Raw genomic sequence first — 21,801 nt, forward strand, 5'->3', positions numbered from 1 at the left:
TTATATCCCGCTATTTATTAAACTTTGATAATGAATATAACAACCAGGAAAGTTACCCAGTTGTTAAAGGTAAAGTAATTGTAACGAAAAATAAATCAGAGAGTCTAAGTGCTCCCATAAAAATCCTTTTGACTTGTTTTTCAGGTCTGAGAAATTCAACTGCAAAGTTTAAAAAAAAAAAAACTTGTCAGCTTTGCCATGCTGGGCAATCAATAGGCTTGTTTCTACACTATAGTGAATGACAAGAATTTCACTAGCAAAAAAAATACTCTAGTAAACTATAGTTAACTATAGTAAATCAAAGTTCCAAAGTTTTCACTATAGTAAATCAAAGTTCTAATGTTTTCGCTATTATAGTAAACCAAAGTTCCAAAGTTTTTACTATAGTAAATCAAAGTTCCAAAGTTTTTACTATAGTTAATCAAAGTATCACTATACTATATCAACTTTTTCACAATAGTTTATCAACTTATTAAAGTATTTAAATAATATTTTGCTTATTTTACCGTTTTGCAAGGGGTTGGAGTTGGGGTTGGGTGGGAGCTGTGGGTTTTGGGGTATGTTAATTTGAATTTACAAATTAGTTAATTCAAAGGCAATATTTTCATTTCTAAATTTTAAAGAATTACATTTTTACTGAAGTTGATGGAGAAGGTATTTTAGTTCTAAATGAAGCGAATTTTATTTTATAGCTTATTATTGTCCTTTCTCCATGAAAAAACATACACTACATCTACATTTAATTAAATACATTAAAATGTTGCTCATCTGTGGCGCGACAGACAACCTTACATTAAAATTCATTTCTTGTACATTCATTTAGGGGAGGGATCGGGTTTATGTAAAATTCTCTGAAGCTTTTATGAATTTGAACATTAAATATCATAAAATGTTAATAATGAGAATAAAAAACATTATTCCTTGGGTTTTTCTATAGTAAATAAAAGTTTCAAAGTTTTTACTAAAGTTAATCAAAGTTCCAAAGTTTTTACTATAATTAACTAAAGTTCCAAAGTTTTCACTATAGTAAATCAAAGTTCCAAAGTTTTTACTTTGATACTATAGTTAACTATAGTAAACTATTGTTAACTATAGTTTATTATAGTATTTTTTAGGGTTTAAACACGGTGAAGTAGCATCATTCTCACTTCACATATTATATATACATACATTTATCATACTTTATACGGTGGATATTTGGTATCGTTTTCATATTAACAGCTGTGACGTTTCAATGGTTTTTGCGTAAAAATGATGTCAATTGAGGTGGAGTCACATATAAAAACAGTGTAAAAATGTTAAAGCTATGTGTAAAACATGTTATAAAAAGAATGTGTAAAACATGTGATAAAAAGAATTTCCCATATGTTAATGGTTATTATAAGATTTGATTTTCATCTAAGTCGTTGTGTGTTTACTATCCCATCGCCAAGGCTCGAGATAGAAAATACACAATCTGTGGACAAAAAATCATATCCAACCACAAAATATGGAAGATTCTGTACACATTTTATAGATGTATGGAAAAATTAACCGTTTAAAGATTTGCATGAAGACTGGAAACACAACGGTCCTTGTGAACTTGGAGAATCTTTATGAAAGTCTGTATGATGCCCTTGATCAGGTAATTTATCTATAATGCATTGAATTTCAATACTGTATGACGCTTTAAACATTTGAAATTTATTCTTTGATCCCTATAAGTTCTTAGAACTTCATTTGATTTGCACATGGTTGCTTATATAGAGAAACTTGTCTTATCTATGTGTTGTGTACTCTGAAATCTTACCTAGTACGATAAGTCGCGGCTGGTTTTCAGTAAATTCAATAGATTTAAATGTTGTCTTATCCGGAATGTTTTTTTATCTGGCAAATATTTATGGAACCAATGATGTTTGGTTAAGACAAGTCCCACTGTGTGGCTGTTCATCCATATATTTGCATGTCTATCTTAATTCTTGAAATCTCTATAAAATTTTATTGCACTGTAGATCAATTTTAAGATGTGCTGGCAAGATCTTATTGTTATATAATTTGGGAAGTGAAAAACATCCATATATATCAAAAACTGTAATGTAGTCTAATTGTGATCTCATATATGATTTTATAAAGCTTTATGCCAATTTTATAATAGTTCTAGAATATTGCTGAGATAATATTCACACACATCGCGCCACAACTAAGCATAAAACTTGATAAATTATATTTTAATGAGTTATGAATACTTTCAGATTTACGTATACTTTGGAAGAGAAAGATATGTAGATCTTAGATTGGGAACTCGTCCTGTCAAGAGTAGAGTCCACAAAAATTTCAGGTACAGAGAATATATGAACATTATTTTATCAGCTTGTGACCTTTGAAATCATTGAAATTAATTATAGCGGGAATTCGTCGAATAAGGTATAGATTGTATGTGGTACTTTTATAGCTACTTGCAAATCAAAATTTGTTAAAGCATGCAGAGAAAAAATAGCTAATACAGAATTAAAATCAAATAATATGATATTGATTGTAAATGGATTATACCAAAAATCTGATTGATTTTATGGAAAGCAATAAAAGTATATGTATTCTCAGGTTGATATCGTTGTAGCTGATAAGAAGGTTGTACATAGCAATGTAAACCAATAAATTATATAATTTTCAATTCATTTACAGACTGATAGTTGTAGCAAAGAAGGAGGTTGTGTACAGTAAGTTCCCCATTCCTCTGATCCACAGACTGGAGAAACATTTCCTCAACATTTCCACCATGTTGTCCCCAGTACAAGTCAGGCTGGCTCAGAAGTTAGAGAAATGGGCAGAACAATTTGTCAAAATAACAGTACCAATGTTCAGGAACGCAAGGTTATTTGTGGCTTTCTTCTCCGTACCTATAATTTAATTTCTTGAAGATCTTAATGTAACAGATAATTAGTGACGGGAAAGATAATGATTTCTTTTTTTAAGAGCGTTTTTTCCGTTAAAAAGGTACAACTTCCTGAAGCGTTTTCATAATTTGTGAGAGATAATTATATTTTCTTATCGTTGATATTTTTCGGTTTCATCAGAGAGAAAGCAACTGAATACAAGATTGGACATGTATTCATGGGATTCAATGCTGATACGTGTGCTTCAATAATTCTCCATGTCTGCCAGAGATTCAGTGATGATGACTTAGAAGGCATGGAGCAAGAGGTACAGAAAATATCTTAGGGATGGACGTTTGAAATGCAATAATATATGCATTGTTGCAGGAAGAGTTATCTTAAAAGAGAATTCTAGTAATGCAAGACTGCATCATTATAATTTTATTTGTCAAGGTTCCTGTATCACACCTACCTTTCTGTCTGTCGATCTCTCTTACAAAGGTTTTAAACATGACCATAATATAAGAGATCGACTTTCATTTATTGCCAGAATGAAAGTTAAGAATGTTTTATGATGATGTAAATGTCATAGAGATGTCATAGATCATTTTCAACTTCGCAATAATAGGAATTTAATGCTTCTCGCTAAATGTTTCATAAAGAAAAAAAGTCAATATATTAACAAGTACAATTTTGATAAAATAATATGTTTCATTTTCTGGCCAGGTGATGCAAGCTGCCAAGGAAGTCTTACTGTGGTGTGCCACTCCTGATGGTGTGCTGAGGGCAAGAAATAAAGTTCCTAAATGGGAATATGAATTTGTAGAGAACATTTACTATGAAAAACAGAAGCATGATAATTTACTATATTATCTTGACCAGAAGATTAGGATGGAAGATAGTGATGGGCTCCTTGCTCAGGCAAAGAATTTTTTTTCTGTTTTTAGTCACTTGAGTCAATCATGTGACCTGTTGCTACCTTTTTCGTCCGTCGTCGAGCGTAAACTCTCTCAACATTTTTAGTTTCTTCTCCAGAACCAATTGACCAAATTCAACCAAACTTATGATAAAACATTCTTGGGTATAGGAGATTCAAGTGTATTCAAAAATAAGGGCCACATTCTCAAAAGGAAGATGGTAGTAAAAAAGATAATAGTGTAAATATTATAGGGGCTATTTAAAAAGAGGTTTTATAGCTGTACAAGTACAACTGGGCGGAAAAAAAATATTACATTGTTATTAAAAAAAACTTTCTTACATATTGCATATTCAAAATTGTAAAAGAGTGAATCTCTAGGTAAGGGTGAAGCCACATTGGGGATTAAGATTTAACACTTGAATATAAAAGAAAAATATTCAAAGTTTCCCGATAAGTAACAGCAGGCCCAATAGTGATGCAGTAGGGCAGGCCAAAATTTAAGATCATGGTTGTATCTGTCAATACGTAGGTTTAAAAATCTTATTCTGAAGTATAACAAGGTATTGATTAGTCGTATTAAAAAGCACCCAACCTCAGGCCGTGCAGATTCATTTTTTTTTAAATTCGTGGCCCCTGAGGGGGAGGGTGGTAGAGTGCTGTAATATTAAGGGATTATGTTCTACATGGGAATATATAGGGAAAAATCTTCTTCTGTACCCCTGGACATCAAGCAGGCAAGCTGTTAGCATGAAAAGTTCAGGAACCAGACTTCAGTGTGTGGATAATTTGGTCACAAATTGAAAAATTCATTGCGTCTTTGAATTTTTCTCTATTTATAAAGGACATATATGGGCAAATGTAATTATTACAACGATTGCATAACTCTATAGAAATCCCTTAAAGTCATATCCCCTGGGTTCATCGTTCATGCCCCATTGTGGGGCTACATTGGTCATAAGTTGAAATAAATATCGCATTTGAAAATCATCTTTACTCTTGGACATTTAGAAGATAAATTGTTTATATGATTATAATGAACACTGAAACCTTAAGTAAAATTGTAAAATTCATGTCCACTCCCCTCTGGCCTAATGTTTTGGCAAAAGAAAATGGCTAAGTTTATCATATACTGAAACATATGTTTTGTCCACTCTAGATATCCCAGTGAACTCGAAATAAAAGATACCACAGAATCTGCAACATTTGTTTCATATTTGGAGGTTGACTATAGACGATAAGGGCCAACTTACAGCTAAATTGCATAACAAACGAAATGACTAGCTTTTCCATTGTCAACTTTCCTTATTTATGTAGTATCCTTCCGCTATCATCTGCATATGGGGTGTACATCTAATTCATTTGATTCCAAGAGCTTGCTCTAAGTACGTTCAATTTTTAAACCGCGGAAGGCTACTGACAGATTAGTTGCTGTTACAGGGATTTCAACAACCTCATCTTAAGTTAGCATTTCGTAAATTCTATGGTTGTCATCATGACCTTGTTAGCAGATATTACCTATCATTGGGTCATATTTCGGCTGAAGTTTTTCATACAATAGTTATGCCTTTGTTTTTATGTTAAATTCGACTATGGAATATTCCCTCTACCTAATCAATACAAAGGGATCAGGCGGGTGTGACCGCTCGACAGGGGATGTTTAGTCCTAGTAGGCACATGATCACACCTCCGAAATTTCCAGGGGTCCATGTTTTATGCCCCGTTCACTGGCTTGTAAAAGGCAAACTGTCCACATTTTAAAATGTTTTGTCCCCTGGCCAATGTTTAAACTCCAGAATAGGGCTAAGTCAGCCCTAAATTGAAAGTAAATAATATTTCGTTAAGATCTTTTTCTTTACTGACTTTGTGCAATCGTTTGCCTGATTATTCAGAGCAGTTAGGCCTCTACAAAATAAAAGTGATGTCCTTTGGGACCATGGATCAGGGATGGATCAGGGATGGGGGGAGGGGCTAGGTTAGTCATACATTGAAATTTATCTTCATTATATCAGGGCTTCAAGGGTACATGCTTCATGAATATAAGAATTATCATAGAATCCTAATCAAACTGTGAAATTCAGGCCGTAAGTGTTAATCACATGAGAAAAACCTGATACTCGGGTAATTAACAATGCCCATGGACCTTTTATTTCACTGGAGTCAGTCAGGTGTCCATTTGAAATCCGTACACACCCCTAAGTCTAGTCGTATGTCACTTATAAACTTCCTACCCACTTCCCCCTGGACGAAAGGGTGGAGCCAAAAATAAATTCATGCAACCTAATAAAATCTTTTTACATGTATATACTCTTTGTTATCTTAGAAGCAAAGTATGTACATGTACATGAGTATAATTGGCAGTAACTCCTCTTTCAAAATCATGTAGTTCGTGCTAGTCCCTTGATTTGATGCCTAAGGTAGAAATAAGTTGGGCATTCACTACAGGAATTTATGTAACACTTAAAAACCATTCCCTTTACTTCTTGACATTTAACACGAATTCTTTTTGCATGTCTAGAAAAAGCTGAGTTAAACTGCTTCAAAATGTGAAATTAGTTTGCTTTTTCAAACTATTAGGAGTGGGATAAGTTGTTTAATTACAAAAAAATACATGAAATATTTGGACACGTTCTCCTTACTCCCCGGCATATAGTGGTCAAAACTGTTTATAGGTGGTCACCTGAATTATATAGGTGACCATTTGACATTTGTTTTCATTCTTGCATATTTTTTAACCTATCAGCTTTTTCCAAGAACAGCTTAAGTTTAAAATAGTATCTATGGTTCAAGTGGAACAAAATTGTGAACTTAATGGTCCCTGCATTTCGGGAATGGAGCCAAACACCTCAGAATGAATGATCTTCAGACATCTTTTATATTCTATTAAATCCAACAGTCAAAGTTTTGACATGCTTAGCTATTGGCTGTTTACCAAATTATGAAATTCTTGATCCCTGAGGTCAGGGACCAGGCTCCAGGTTGATTTGTAATATACTAGAAATGCATTTAACGTGTATCTTATGAAATTAACTTTTTTTTAGTAAAAACAAACTTCTAGCAGATAAGTTTTTTTGCATTATTATACATGTTTTCTAATTTTTACCAAAACGGTGATGGATTTTATTTTGTCCCCTGGGTCCATGGTTTAGGCCTTAGGATGGTCATATACTAAAAATAAATAACAATCCCATAAAAACCATCTTCTATACTGATGGACATTAAGTTAGCAAACTGTTTCTTTGACAATAAAACACTTAGCTCTCAACCAAAATTTTGAAATATGGGGCTAACAAGACCATATATTAAAGACCACATATTAATCATATATTACACGTACAAAAATTATCTATACTCATGGACACCAGGAAGAAATTTGTTTCCATGATTTAAATAAGCCACCTGAATGAATATGACAAAATACAAATGATTACATGTACCTGTTGTATTACACGTTTTTGCAATCAATTTGGATAAACTTTTTCAAAATATTTTTTTCTTTTAAATAGAAAAATTGGAATATTGATCAGACTCTCTCTCTCTCTCTCTCTCTCTCTCTCTCTCTCTCAATGTGTGTGTGTGTGTGTTTGTAAATAAAGTTCAATTTATTTCTTCCTTGTAAAGTTAATCGAAAAACTAAATAACGTTTCCTTAATTATTACTTTAGCTATCTAGTTTGTTTATTGATATATGCTATTACGTTAATACTAAGTATCGTAAAAATATATTTTAAATTCATTAATCAATTGATATTATATTTTAGGTGACCACAAACTCCAAACTGCGCACAGCAGTTGATATAACGAAGCTTTCTCAGTACCTCTACATTCCTCACACACAAATCACACTCCTCACTCTACAGTCATTTGATACAGAACAGCAGTTCTGTAGACAAGTCAAGTAAGTCATTAGATCTGTAGACAAGTCATGTAAGTCAGCAGTTCTGTAGACAAGTCAAATAAGTAAATAAGTCATTTGATACAGAGCAAAAGTTCTAAAGACAAGTCAAGTAAGTCAGCAATTCTGTAGACAGGTCCAGTAAGTTATTTGATACAGAGCAGCAGTTCTGTAGACAAGTCAGTAAGTTATTAGGTCTGTTGAAAAGTCAGATAAGTCATTTGTTACAGAGCAGCAGTTATGTAAACAAGTTTGATAAGTCATTTGATATGAAGACAGCTGGTCAAGTGAGTCAGCATTTCTGTTGACAAGTCAAGTAAGTCGAATTACTGCAGCATTACAAGTACCTAAATCGAATATTTTTATGACCCTCAGATTGGAAGGGGAGGTTTTGTTTGTCCTGTCATAAAATTTATCATTCTCATTTTGTAACTTTAGAAAAATATTTAAGAGGGCTGGGTGGTCATGGCCATTTTTAGACTATATTGATCTCCTTTAGAAGAAGAGCTCCATATAAAGATATACAAATATGATCAAATTTTAAAACTAAAATGTATGGATTTTTTCTTTGCCAAATGATAGTTGACAACTTAAGGTATCATATCTAAAAAAAAATAAGTTATATCTGATGGTTAATTTGTTGACCCCCCGTCCTCCTTAATTCCCGTTAAGTCCAAAACTCTCTAATCGGCACATATATATATATATATATATATATATATATATATATATATATATATATATATATATATATATATATATATATATATATATATATATATATACCAATATTATACATTATAGCCCTTTCTTGAGGTCGGTCCCTAGAATTGCGAGGTCGATATGCTTTTCTGTGAAGTAGATATATCTATTGATTGACCGAATAAAAGGGGTACATTATATATATATATTTTACAGAGATTGACAAAACAAAATTTTAAAATGATGAGAACAAGCCACAAGTTTGTTCTCTTGTCAATTTTAACACATCGAGACTGGAAATCAAAATATATTAAGCTGTTTGATGTAATTTCTTTTTTTAATACTGATTGGGTTATTAAGGGGATTTACTAGTTTAAATGGTTATATTTGTTTTGTAATGTTTTTTATGATTTATGATGAAACAAATCTAATATGTTTTAATATTAAGTACATCCTTATGCATTGTTATCTCTCACCAATTATTATAGAGAATCCTTTTATAAATAGTAGTTGTAGTATATATTTTTTTCAAACACATCATATCATATTAGCTATTGTGAAATCAGCACTATTGTTGTTTTACAGAAGATAATTTCCATTGGAAACTCATTTTTTGGCAAATAAGTGTGAAAACCGAGTATGCTTAGCGTTAGGAATGGCCAGTCTTGGGACTTCTGATTATCTATAAATTCATAAAAATATGGAAAACTTCTTTTGTAGACAAAGCTTTGAGAGAGACTTAGCTGCCGAGTCTCTGTTGATTGTACAGTGTGACAGTGGAAATGAGAATGCCAGCCTTGTGGCCTGTGCCCAGTATTCTGTGTTAGATCAGCTGCAACAGCTGGAGGAGGAGAAGACAGGGAAGACACACATTGTCTTCATCATCCATCTCCCCAGGGTGGCAGGTGGAGGATTTACAGAATTCCAGGTAAAAAAAAATACGAGTATCCACTTATTTTTATTTCAGGAAAGTTGAAGGGAACATAGCAATGTAAGCGTCTTTGGTAGTAAATTGAAAATGAATGTTCTGTTGTTTAAATGCTTTAATATGCTAGTTCCCTATATATGTACTTGTCACTAGCTAGCATGTATATAGGTACAACAATATGCTACTTGTCTGTTTGTCTGTTTTATAAACTTTTTTTTAATCTGATGCACTTATTTAAATTTCTTTCAATCTACAGACTTTGGATTTAATATATAAACTGTGGAAGGGAGAGGAAATGAAAAGAATTAAAATGATCAGAGGTTAGGAGAAATGTCCTGGCCCTTTCACACACATGTGTTAAAAAATCAGATATTCTTTTAAAATATATGAAATCCAGAAACATATATTTATTGCAAAGGTGGCTTGTAATAAGAGGAAGCTGCTCTTAGATTTTGGGATCATGTACATGTGGTCAGACGTTTAAATCAAAATAATCTATTATAACTATGTTGATGCATATATTTCTTTGAGAAAGATACACAGTATAATTGCTTCTTTAATTAAAATGAAACTCAGAAATTTTAATATATTGTAATCGGTCATCAACAAAATTACTTTGTGAAAAATCACTCTGATTCTAAATACAAGCTCTTTGAATTTGATATTCAAAGAATGCTGGAGATCCTCATTGACAGCATCTGTGTATTCCTAGGAGACCTGGTCTTTTCCAGCAAACGGAATTTCGATGGGCGCTAATTGTGCTCCTTTACTTGCCGACCTGTTTTTATATTCCTATGAAGCAGAATTGATTAATTTTGATACTTAAAAAATGTAAAAAAAAAAAAAATCAAATCTAAAATTCAGAAAATTTATCAAACACACGAGAAAAAAAACCCCACAATAGTTACTTCCATTCATATGTCGACTCAGTATATCCCCGTGAACTCAAAAGATACTACGGAGACTCTATCTGTTTTATATTTGGATGTTTTACTAAAGACACTACGGGCCGACTAACAACTTAACTGACGACGTTTTATCAATTAACAATAGTTACTTCCATTCATATGTCCACTCAATATATCCCAGTGAATCCAACGTAAAGGACGCTCTCTCCGAGATTGGAAGGTCGTGAGTTCGAATTTTGGCCACAACTGACCTAAGTCGATAAAACCTAGGTAGCAACTGTTCCTTCGCCAAGCGCTCGGCACTTTGAAATGAAAGATGCAGGCCTTCGGATGAGACCATTAAAACCCGAGGCTCTGTGTCACGGTAGGCGTTGGTATGACAAATATCCCTCACTTCTCAATGGTACTGAATGCTGAGTAAAGGTCTTAATTTGAAGCCCTTCACCGTTTTTTGGTGACGTCTCTATATGAGTGAAAATTCTCAAACGGGACGTAAAATAACATACAGTCAATCAATAAAAAAAAGATACCACAGAGTCTATTGCATCTGTTTTATACTTGGGGTTTTTATTTACTAAATAAAGGCGCTATAGTCCAACTAACAATTTAACTGAGACAAATAAGGTTATTTCTGCTTTTTCCTCTCATGGGTATTTTAAGGAAGCATTCAAATCATATCTCGGGAAATTTAGACTTTTTAAAGAAATTAAAGTTTGATAATTTACCAAAGCCACCGATAAAATGTAAACCATTATTAACTATTGCATAAAGACAACGGAGTGTCTGGGGCCAACAAGTGCACCACCACGACGTCATCACGTGACAGCGTAGAAAAATATTCCTTAATAAAAAAAAGTTAACAGAACAATATTACCCCGGGTTTAATAAATTCTTTAAGTAAATATATAGTTAAAAACAGCTCTTTATGCCTAAAATGTGCTACTAGAATCCCAATGAATATAATTATTATAATTAATTATTATTCCAAACATTCGCAAGAAACCTTACCCGATGTTTTGCATTTGTGATAACCAGATTTTGGTCTTTTATAGGTTTATTGTGTCATACAAGTTACAACATTTATAATGGTATAATAATAATGCTAATGATAATCATAATGGCAGTGTGCTGTACAAATGAAAAATAAAGAAAAAAACTTACTTACAAATTTAAATTCACATGATTGTAATGAAGTATTAATTAAAAATGAATAAAAATTAAGATACAGAATTATGACAGACAGTTGACCTTTTCATTATAAAGATTTATAGTATATTACACTCATAATTAATTGACATTATGAATAAATATGTATAAGGAATATGCCTAATATAAACCTTACCCCAATTAGGGCAAAATGCACAAAAGGTTAAGGTCACAATGTGTATTGGTCACAGTGATGCAATCTAATAAAAATCAATATATCTATGTTAACCCCTTTCATACTTAGAATTAAAATAAATAGCCAACAGAATATGAAAACTTTTATCAACAAATACATGTCTTAAACTTATTCTATTAGAATAAATATTTTCTTACTTTATAAATATTAAAATATTCCTACCAAAACATCATTTACTATTATGAACAAAGATATCTAAAAAAAAAAGAATAAAAAATAAAAACTTACAGTTGGTATTTACTATTACAGACATGCAATTGACTTCAACAGTTACACAGTCTAGCGCGAAACATTTCGTGCAAAATCATAAACTATGAAATCACGTGATCACAGGAAGTGAAGTTGAAATTATCAAAATATTAAACAACCTACATTTAACTTAAAACTTATATGTATTTTCTATAATTATGTAGCAAATTTATAATAGTTGATTGTCAGATTCCGGATTGTTATCATGGTTATAGCTACCTGTTATTAATTTTCTATTTAGCTGTTTAGTCTTATCTATTTGTAAGCTAGGGCAGTTTATTGCTTTTTAATTATAGTGATAATTAGTTAATCACAGGTGGTCATTGTTTAATGTTATGTATTGCCTCCCCACTTAGAGGAGGTAGAGTTTTCACTCCCCACATTGTGGAGGCTCGGTAGAGTATATAAGTAAGCGAATTTGATCATTTGTACAGTTAAAACAGTTAAAGTAGTTGCAGTTGTGTAGTGAATTGTTGTAAATATCAGACAGAATAGATTTAGACAGAGTAGCAGGGTTTAGGATTTTATATATTTTATCTGGATTATTTTACTATTATTTCTAATGTGAAGTGTGGACTATATATGTGTAAATATTGTGTATAGATATGTAAATAAATTAGTGAACTTTTATGCGGACTTCATAGCATTATTCTGAGGAGGGGTGAGAATTTCAGTAAAAACCGCTCGGACAGTAAATGTTTTTAAACTCAGCAGTTTAATTAAGCTGACTCCCCCGCAGCTCGGACTGCGCTACAACTGGTGGCAGCGGATGATGCTGTTACCGCGGCTATGCAGGAGGAATGTATACGCATGACGGAAAATGTAAGGATGAAAGAAAGAAGAATAGAAAGACCTGTTTATGATATTCGTAATTCTTATGCAAGAAATGTCAACAAGAATAATCACACAGAGCGAGGTAGTTTTAAATCAGTGAAACGATGCTACAGATGCAATTCTACAGGACATTTACTAAAGGACTGTCCGAAAAAGACACTTAACCAAAATAAACGTGAAGCAAGGGAGCCTTAAATGCAAGTCGAGGCAGTAGGCCATGCGTCGGCTAAGTTAAGGAAGCGGCCTTGTACTGTTAACCTGCAATATCGTGATGTTAAGGAAATTGATGGTGACATTTCACAGTCAGTAACTATGGCAACACAGACGAGATATTATAGAGGACCTGGATTATCATTCTAATGTGAGTGAACGCGTTGTACACATTCCTGGAGAATCTGGAATGAAGTTAAAAGGGTTTATAGAAGGAGCACCATCAGAATGGAAATTAGACACAGGAGCCATAAATACGTTCATAACAGAAGATGCCTATTACAGCATCCTTCCAGAACAACGACCAGTACTTGAGTTCACAAAGAAGAAATTTCAAGCTGCCGATGGAAACAACTTGCATATTATAGGAACAGCTGAAATATTGATATCATTTGCTGGGTTTAGTGTGATATTTCGTGTATTTGTTGGAGGTATTAAAACAATTTACTTGGACTGGATTTCATTACAAGATTTAAATGCCAGTGGGACTTTGATCGTAATTTGTGTATTCTAAAATGTGTATCAGATAGTAGTTTACAGGGATCTCATGTGTTTTCCATAGAGGTTTGTGTAATTCTACCACATCATGAAGCAATTACTACAGCCAGAGTTTACTCAGGACCAGGAGGAGGAATAGGAATTTTAGAGCCCTTGCAGAATTTTGTACTTAGCCATGGATTAGCGGTTGCTCGTGTGCTTGTGAGTTTGGATGCTGAACAGAGTTGCATCTATTTACGGGTATTTAATCCATTTGAGCAGGAAGTACGTGTAAAAGAGAATATGGCCGTAGCATTCGTTGAACCAGTTGAGTGTGTTTCATCTTCTGTCAAAATTACAAATGTTTGTTGTGTGGATTAGACGTCAAATAGGAAATTGCCAGATTTCCTTGAGCCGGTGTTCACTGAGGGATGTGAACATTTGACTGATGAGCAAACAAAGAAATTCAAAGATTTTCTCCTGAGTCGTGTAGAGGTTTTTGCTGACCCGAGTAAACCACTTGAGAGGGCACGTGTTGGAGAACATTTTATAAAACTGAAAGAAGAAATACCTTTTAAAGAAGTTGTAAGAAGAGTCCCAATCTTTAAACGTGAGGTTATGGATAATGAGATACAGAAACTGGAAGAACAAGGACTAATTGAGAAGTCTAATAGTCCTTGGTCGTCTCCCCTTGTCTTAGTGCAGAAGAAAGATAAGAGCTGGAAACTATGCTGAAAGCTGAACGCAAACACCATCAAGGATGCTTATCCAATTCCCAGAGTAGCAGATGATCTTTATTCCTTAGCAGGATCGGCGTGGTTTTCGTCGTTAGACTTAAACATGGCGTACCACCAAATTCCCATGCACAAGGGTGATAAAGAGAAAACAGCATTTGCTACCCCTCGTGGAGGATTATATCAATACACAATAATGCCATTCGGACTGTGCAATGCACCAGCTACTTTTCAGCGTGTTATTGAAAAAGTTTTGAGCGGGTTACAGTGGCGAATATCAGTGTTATACCTCGACGATATCATAGTTCACAGCCGTGACTTTGATACACATCTAGAGAACTTGAACTTAGTACTTGATCGATTACAAGAGGCAAATTTAAAACTGAAGGCTAAAAAGTGCAACTTTTTCCAGAAGGAAGTGAATTTCCTCGGGCATGTCGTATCTCAAGAAGGAATAAAAACTGATTTGTCCAAGATTACATTAGTGAAAGAATGGAAAGTACCAAAGAATGTCTCTGAACTTAGAAGCTTTCTTGGACTGGCATTATATTATCGTAGATTTATCAATGGATTTGCTAAAATAGCAAAGTGTTTACATGCTCTCACTGGTAAAAATAGTACATGGAACTAGACTTCTCAATGTACAGAAGCTTTTGAATTGCTAAAGGAGAAACTTGTGTCAGCACCAATTCTTGGTTACCCGGATGTAAAGGGAAGTGAATTCATACTGGATACAGATGCTATTGGAGCAGTCCTGTCACAAATACAAGATGGTAGAGAAGTTGTTATTTGCTATGGAAGCCGTGCCCTGTCTAACTCAGAGAAAAACTACTGTGCTACAAGAAAAGAAATGCTCGAAGTAGTGTATTTCATCAAACAATTCAAACATTATTTTCTAGGACGAGAATCCTTGTTACAGACTGATCACGGATCACTAGTGTGGCTTCATAAGATGAAAGAACCAGAAGGTCAGATGGTTAGGTGGCTTCAACAATTAGGACCAGATATATTCCGAATTGAACACCGTTCTGGGAAGCAGCATGGAAATGCTGATGCGATGTCTAGAATTCCATGTGATTCAACTTGTAAACAGTGCAAACGTGAATCTACAAATAGTGACAGTGACAAATTCTCTCATGTTAGTGAATTACGGGGAACTTTTAACACAATCAAAGAAGAAGACGTGTTTGCTCTTGACAGACTTTTTAGTGTTAATGTCAGTGACTGTGCACCAATACTAGGGGATAAAAGGCATAGAGCTAACAGGCCTACCAGAGCAAAAGCTAGAAAACAGCAAACAGAACCATTGGATATTCAGAACATTAAAAAACATCAACTCGAAGATAGCGGAATGCGCATTATTATCCAATGGCAGGAAAAAGGCAACAAACCCCCATTATCAGTGATATCGCGTGATATTCTGAGTGTAAATTTCGGTTTTCCAGATGGGATTTGTTATACATGGATCATTGAATACTGTGCATTCGTTGGATAATGAGGATTACAAAATATGTGTTCCTCGGAAATTACGAAGTGTTGTGCTGTGGCAGCTGCATGATTCCATTAGTGCCGGACATATGAGAGAAAAGAGAACGCTTGCAAAAGTGCGAAATTCTCTTTATTATTGGCCAAGAATGCGACAAAGTGTGCATGATTTTGTCTTATCCTGTGATATTTGTGAGGAGAGGAAAAATCCACCAAGAAAGAAAAGATCCTGCATGAAGCAATATTTCAGTGGTGAACCGTTTGAAAGAATAGCAATTGATATTACTGGACCTTTTCCAAAATCGGACAAAGGATATTCTTACTTATTAGTAGTTGCTGACTACTTTACCAAATTCATGGAGATTTTTCCTTTGGTAAACTTAGAAGCAGAGACAGTTGCTGAAGTGATTTTTAAGGGCTGGATAAAACGATATAGATGTCCAGGTGAAATTCATTCAGATCAAGGGAGACAATTTGAGAGTCACTTATTCCAAGGCTTGTGTCGGATATTTCAGATTAGCAAAACCCGGACAACCCCATATCATCCACGATCAGACGGAATGGTCGAACGACTGAAGCGAACAATTAAAGAAATGTTGTCCAAATACATATGCTCAAATCAAACAGACTGGGATACTTACATCAATGGTATTGTTCTTGCATATAATACTACGCCACACGAAACTACGGGTATGTCACCATATAGGATGGTATTTGGAAGAGAAGCAAAATAACCACTGAATCTCATGACTGAAAAAGATCTAACAAACAGTGATATTGAAATTAATGACGCAGAATATGTGCGCAACTTAGAAGACAAACTGATAGAAATTCATCAGTTGGCGAGGGAAACGATGAAAAATAACTCTGAGATACAGAAACGAAATTTTGACAGAAATTTACGAGAAGTAACATACGAAGTTGGAGATTTAGTGCGCCGTAGTCAACCAAAAATTGTGGAAGGAACAAAACAAAAATTGGCTAGAAAATGGACTGGACCATGGATTATCAGAAAAAGACTACGAGAAGTATCATACTAGATAAAACATTCGGAAAATTCAAAACCCGTTATTATTTACTCAGATAACCTTAAACGATACCACGGCAGTAAAACTTTATCAGGTGTTAATTATGATGCTGATCCAGAAGACCCTGACGTTTCTAGTTTGCCGCTCCCCAACCAGACTGACCTAACTGTCTCGACACCCCATACGGAAACGACGGAACTTCAAAAGACTAGAAGAAACGTGGAACAGGAGTCGCAGCTTAGCACCACCTTGACACGCAAGGGCCGTGCAGTTAAATTACCGAAGCGTTACTTATTGTAACCATTCTACAAAAAAAATTTGAGAGTAATGTTATGCGAATTTTGTGGAAGAAATATTATAAGAAAAGATAATTTACAACGACACATCAGAGAAAACCATTTGGACCAATTTATTGTAAACTGTTCTTATTGCCAGCGACCATTTTCGAGAACTTTCAGCCTAAAAAGACATTTACAAAATTCTCACAAACTTTCCGACAAAAATGCGAGAATTGAAGTGAAACACAGTAATAAAAAGAAGATGTCGCAAGAGGAACTAAATAAGGCTAAGAAAGCTGTATTTATCAGCTCGATGTATGAAGATATTACGCCAGTTAGTTCACCGCCACATCCGTCAACGGAATACGAACCAGTTAGTGAAGATGAAGATTGGCCGTCAATTGGGTCCGTTTTAGAAAACGAACTTCTTAACTAAACCAAGAAGGCCGACGCGGATACGTTCGTAGAAGAGATCTTGTTTAGCAGTGCTGGAGAGACACAGTCAGGCCTTGGTGAATCTAGTACATGTAACTCTGACAACAATGGTTATTTAGCGGAATCCGTCGAAACTAAGACGCCAAGTGACAATACATCAAAGACAGTTACCTTAACTGAAACCATCATTATCAAGATGACTAAGAAAACCATTTCTCACATTGATGGCACCACAGAGATTGTTCGGGATACCGAAATTTCTCATTCAGAAACTGTTAACCCAGACGAATTAGATGTTATGAAGTTTGCAACTGACGTGTTTACTGAAATTCCGGAACATTTTCGTAATCGAAACGTCAGGATTGTTGAATTAAATGATTGACAAAATATTGTAAATTTGTGAACTAATGCTGATAGTGAATGTGTTTAAATAATGTTTTTATTCTCATTATTGTTCTGATTAATATAATTTCATTGTATGCTATATGTTCTTCAGTTGTCAAAAATGTACAGTCAGATTTATTTTTGTTTAATTGTTTGTTTATTGTACATGTATTTGAATATCTCTTATTATTTGATTAATTATGCGAAGTTAAAGTGTTGCTGATTTATGTGTTGTCATGTATGTTTTTCTGTTTCAATTTTGTCAACGTTTCGTTTAGCTTAGTTTTTTTTCTTTATTTTGAGCGGAGTCAAAAATTAAGTGGGGGAGAGTTGTAGCAAATTTATGATAGTTGATTGTCAGATTCCGGATTGTAATCATGGTTATAGCTACCTGTTATTAATTTTCTATTTAGCTGTTTAGTCGTATCTATTTGTAATCTAGGGCAGTTTATTGCTTTTTAATTATAGTGATAATTAGTTAATCACAGGTGGTCATTGTTTAATGTTATGTATTGCCTCCCCACTTAGAGGAGGTAGAGTTTTCACTCCCCACATTGTGGAGGCTCGGTAGAGTATATAAGTAAGCGAATTTGATCATTTGTACAGTTAAAACAGTTAAAGTAGTTGCAGTTGTGTAGTGAATTGTTGTAAATATCAGACAGAATAGATTTAGACAGAGTAGCAGGGTTTAGGATTTTATATATTTTATCTGGATTATTTTACTATTATTTCTAATGTGAAGTGTGGACTATATATGTGTAAATATTGTGTATAGATATGTAAATAAATTAGTGAACTTTTATGCGGACTTCATAGTTATTCAGCATTATTCTGAGGAGGGGTGAGAATTTCAGTAAAAACCGCTCGGACAGTAAATGTTTATCAACTCAGCAGTTTAATCTGACTCCCCGGCAGCTCGGCCTGCGCTACAATTATTTGAAAAATGATAATTATAAAAAATATTTTGAATAATATCTTGAATAGTTTAGTTTAACAGAAGTTCTGTTACTAAAAATATATGTGGAAATTACCCTCAATGACAAACAGTGTATGAAAACAAAGGGAGATAACTCTAGTGTAAAAATCACAACATATATACATGTATAACCCGAGATATTTCTTCAAACCATGTTTCCTCATGATTCTAGAGGCGCTTTCCAATATCATAGAACGGAAATTTTCGATCGGTACAAATCTTATGTTTTGAAGTATTCAGCTTAGTGTTGTTCTTTTGAATTATTGTTGTCACAAAAGACAGAGGAAAAGCCGACCGGGATACTTAAATAACTGACTGTCTTCAATAGAAGGTATAATTGATGAAAAATAAATCAGCATATCTATTTAACAAACTTCAACTCCATATGAATCACACACAATATTCACGGTATTTGTTTTTAACCCCCCCTCCCCCGTTTACGTATCTTTTTACATAACATCAAATTCTCGTTACACAACACGATTCAATTCTCAAGTTACTTGTTGAATAATTATGACGTCATCGGTGGGAGATTTTAATCCAAGTGACAGATACAGCATAACAAAATAAAGTCATTTTATTTTTGTTAATATTCGCATGTTTCTATTAATTTTCAGGAGTTTAATTACATCTCTAAATACCAATATTAAGAACAGCTTTCACCTGTTTATGGTATTTATGTCTTCCAACTTCTTTGATACTCAAGAGCATGCTCTGAGTACGATCAGTTTTTGTACCGAGGCAGGCTACTGACATATAAGTTGATGTTAACAGAGATTTCAACAACTTCGTTTTTAGTCAGTATTTCAGAAACTCTATGGACGTTATAATGACCTTATAAGCAAATATAACCTAACATTGAGTCGTATTTTGACTGACATATTTCACACCAATTGTTAAGCCTTTGTTTTTATACTAAGTTTGACTACTATACATTATGTCTTCCTGATCAATGCGTCTTACTCACGGTCGTCAGGAGATTCTTTCCCCTATTCCCACTTGTGCCCTGTTTCTACCATACTTTACATTGCGAGAAATATCTTCGGGTTTTATGACTTTGTTTTACTCGCGAATATTTCTCTGCGTGAACTCTTCATTTCATTGTGCATTCATGTAGAATATTTCAACAGTCACGAACATTAGTCGTCGCAGATAGATTTCAAGCATTTTTTGCGAATAATAATTGGTTTAGAGTATTTATTTGATATTTTGCAAATGTATTCCTTGCAACAATGAGTTTTGAAAATTACCAGGGCTACTGGCCTCTTGACCATGAATATTACCTTTGATATGCTTTTAAAACTTTGGACGCTCTAGATTTAGCAAAGACATTTTATTAAAATAATTTATGAACAGTTTTCGAGGTCATTTAAGTCAGGTTCGACCTACGTTTTTTTCTCATGATGTCATGGAGTATGTATTAAAATGAAGACTTTTATTCGCGAACGATTAAAAGATATCCCATTATGGACCTCAATATTTTAAAGCCCTTTTCACAACAGTCAGGAATACCTCAGGTGGCGCAGTGGTTAGAGCCTTTGCTCAAAAGTCGCTGTGAAAAGATTTGATCCTTGCCTCGCGGGTTCGAATCCACTATGTGACTTGGAGACCGGTCATTCGGATGAGACTGTATAAACCGAGGTCTCGCGTCACAGAAGTTGCTGGAATGCGAAAGATCCCTCTGCTCAAAGGCCGTAAGTGCTGAGTACTGAGTGCAGCCCTCCGCCGGCAATTTGTGGCCTTTCAATATGAGAAAAAAATCTAAAAGGGATGTTAAACAAGAAATCAAACAAACATACAAAGTTTAGGAACAAACACTCAAAATTATTGATGTGAGCTAGCAACTGTCCTGTATGACATGGTGAATTTTCTACTTTAGTTAATTTTTAGTCTTCAGTTACAGTTTTCTTTCTGTTTTAATACTGGAATATTCGACTCGAATTGATGAAGTTTCCAAGTTTTTAAAAGGCTAGCTCCTAGTGAAATGCTTGTCACAGCCTTTTATAAGTGGTAAAATACAACACAACACGGCTGCTGGGTTCGATGTTTATATATAATATATATTCTACGATTATTGAATTTTATAACAAAGAAGGAAGGGTGACCTGAAATATAACAACAGGTATTAAATATCTCTCGCCTCACTCACACTTTTACGCAGATCATAATTTAAATTTCATAAATTTGGAGAATTTATAAAATACTTGATTGAAATAAAATGATCAAATAGATATTGAATAGTAATTGAATCCTTAGAAATAATTTACCAATTATTTCTTACCGTAATTCCTAGACTGAAGTTCACAATTATCGTGAGATATATTTTTTTGTTGGGGAGAGAGAGCGTCTTCTCTCCCCAAAGTCTAAGGTTAAATACGCGAGTTTCGAGATTGTAACTCTCTTACGATAGAGGCGCAAAAAGGATCCATATCAGCATGGAAGTGGGACAGGTTGTTAATGTATACAAACGTGCATAAATAAATGAACGATGGATATGGCTTTTAAAATTCATTTAATGTTATAGAAAGATGATAATACTAAGTAATGATCATTTTGATGGTTTTAAAAAACTATACTATACACATTTACAAAATTTGCTTTCAATTAGGATACTTGAAAACGAAAGAACCGTCATAGTCTTTATAAGAAAAATAATTCTTTGATTGTAAAACCTTTTCTAAAAAGTTATCGGGCTCTTCGAAGTTATTATAAGGGAAAGAGTCATTCAGAATGCCGACGTACAATGATCACATACGTGTGTATTTATTAGAGATCCATATCTCTTCGCTCGTTTGATAAGTTCTTATCCACTGATATTTTCTTTTGTTCCGATTTTTATTAATTTTTGTTCCGATTTTTTGTTCGTAGAAAAAATTGATGCCTTTACTTTAATTCGGTAATTTTCGAGTTGAAGAGTGCATCCCAACAATCAGATATGATGGCACATCGATGATGTAATTGTAACAGGGGTACATGTATCACTATGGAAGTATATAACACAACATTCCTGTCAGGGTTCATCAGATTTATTTCACAGTGGAGTGATTATGTATATATTGTGTTGTATTATGTAAGCCCTGTAAATATCATAAAAACAACAATAAATATA

At 33.9% G+C, this 21,801-nt stretch overlaps 1 protein-coding gene across 1 annotated transcript in view; it reads left to right on the forward strand.

Moving 5' to 3' along the window:
* The window catches only part of LOC133178456 (E3 ubiquitin-protein ligase RNF213-like), a 173,737-nt gene that overhangs the window by 121,422 nt on the left and 30,514 nt on the right, over positions 1-21,801 (forward strand). The window contains exons 40-46 of the mRNA XM_061313153.1: positions 1,517-1,624; positions 2,232-2,317; positions 2,662-2,850; positions 3,054-3,180; positions 3,579-3,773; positions 7,529-7,665; positions 9,085-9,292. Coding sequence (XP_061169137.1) covers positions 1,517-1,624; positions 2,232-2,317; positions 2,662-2,850; positions 3,054-3,180; positions 3,579-3,773; positions 7,529-7,665; positions 9,085-9,292 — 1,050 coding nt within the window. The remainder of the gene's footprint in view (positions 1-1,516; positions 1,625-2,231; positions 2,318-2,661; positions 2,851-3,053; positions 3,181-3,578; positions 3,774-7,528; positions 7,666-9,084; positions 9,293-21,801) is intronic.

This window comes from Saccostrea echinata, unplaced genomic scaffold (genome assembly GCF_033153115.1).
Source record: "Saccostrea echinata isolate AGI-Se365-2 ecotype Australia unplaced genomic scaffold, CSIRO_AGI_Sech_v1 ptg000003l, whole genome shotgun sequence".
Classification (NCBI taxonomy): Eukaryota; Metazoa; Mollusca; class Bivalvia; order Ostreida; family Ostreidae; genus Saccostrea; species Saccostrea echinata.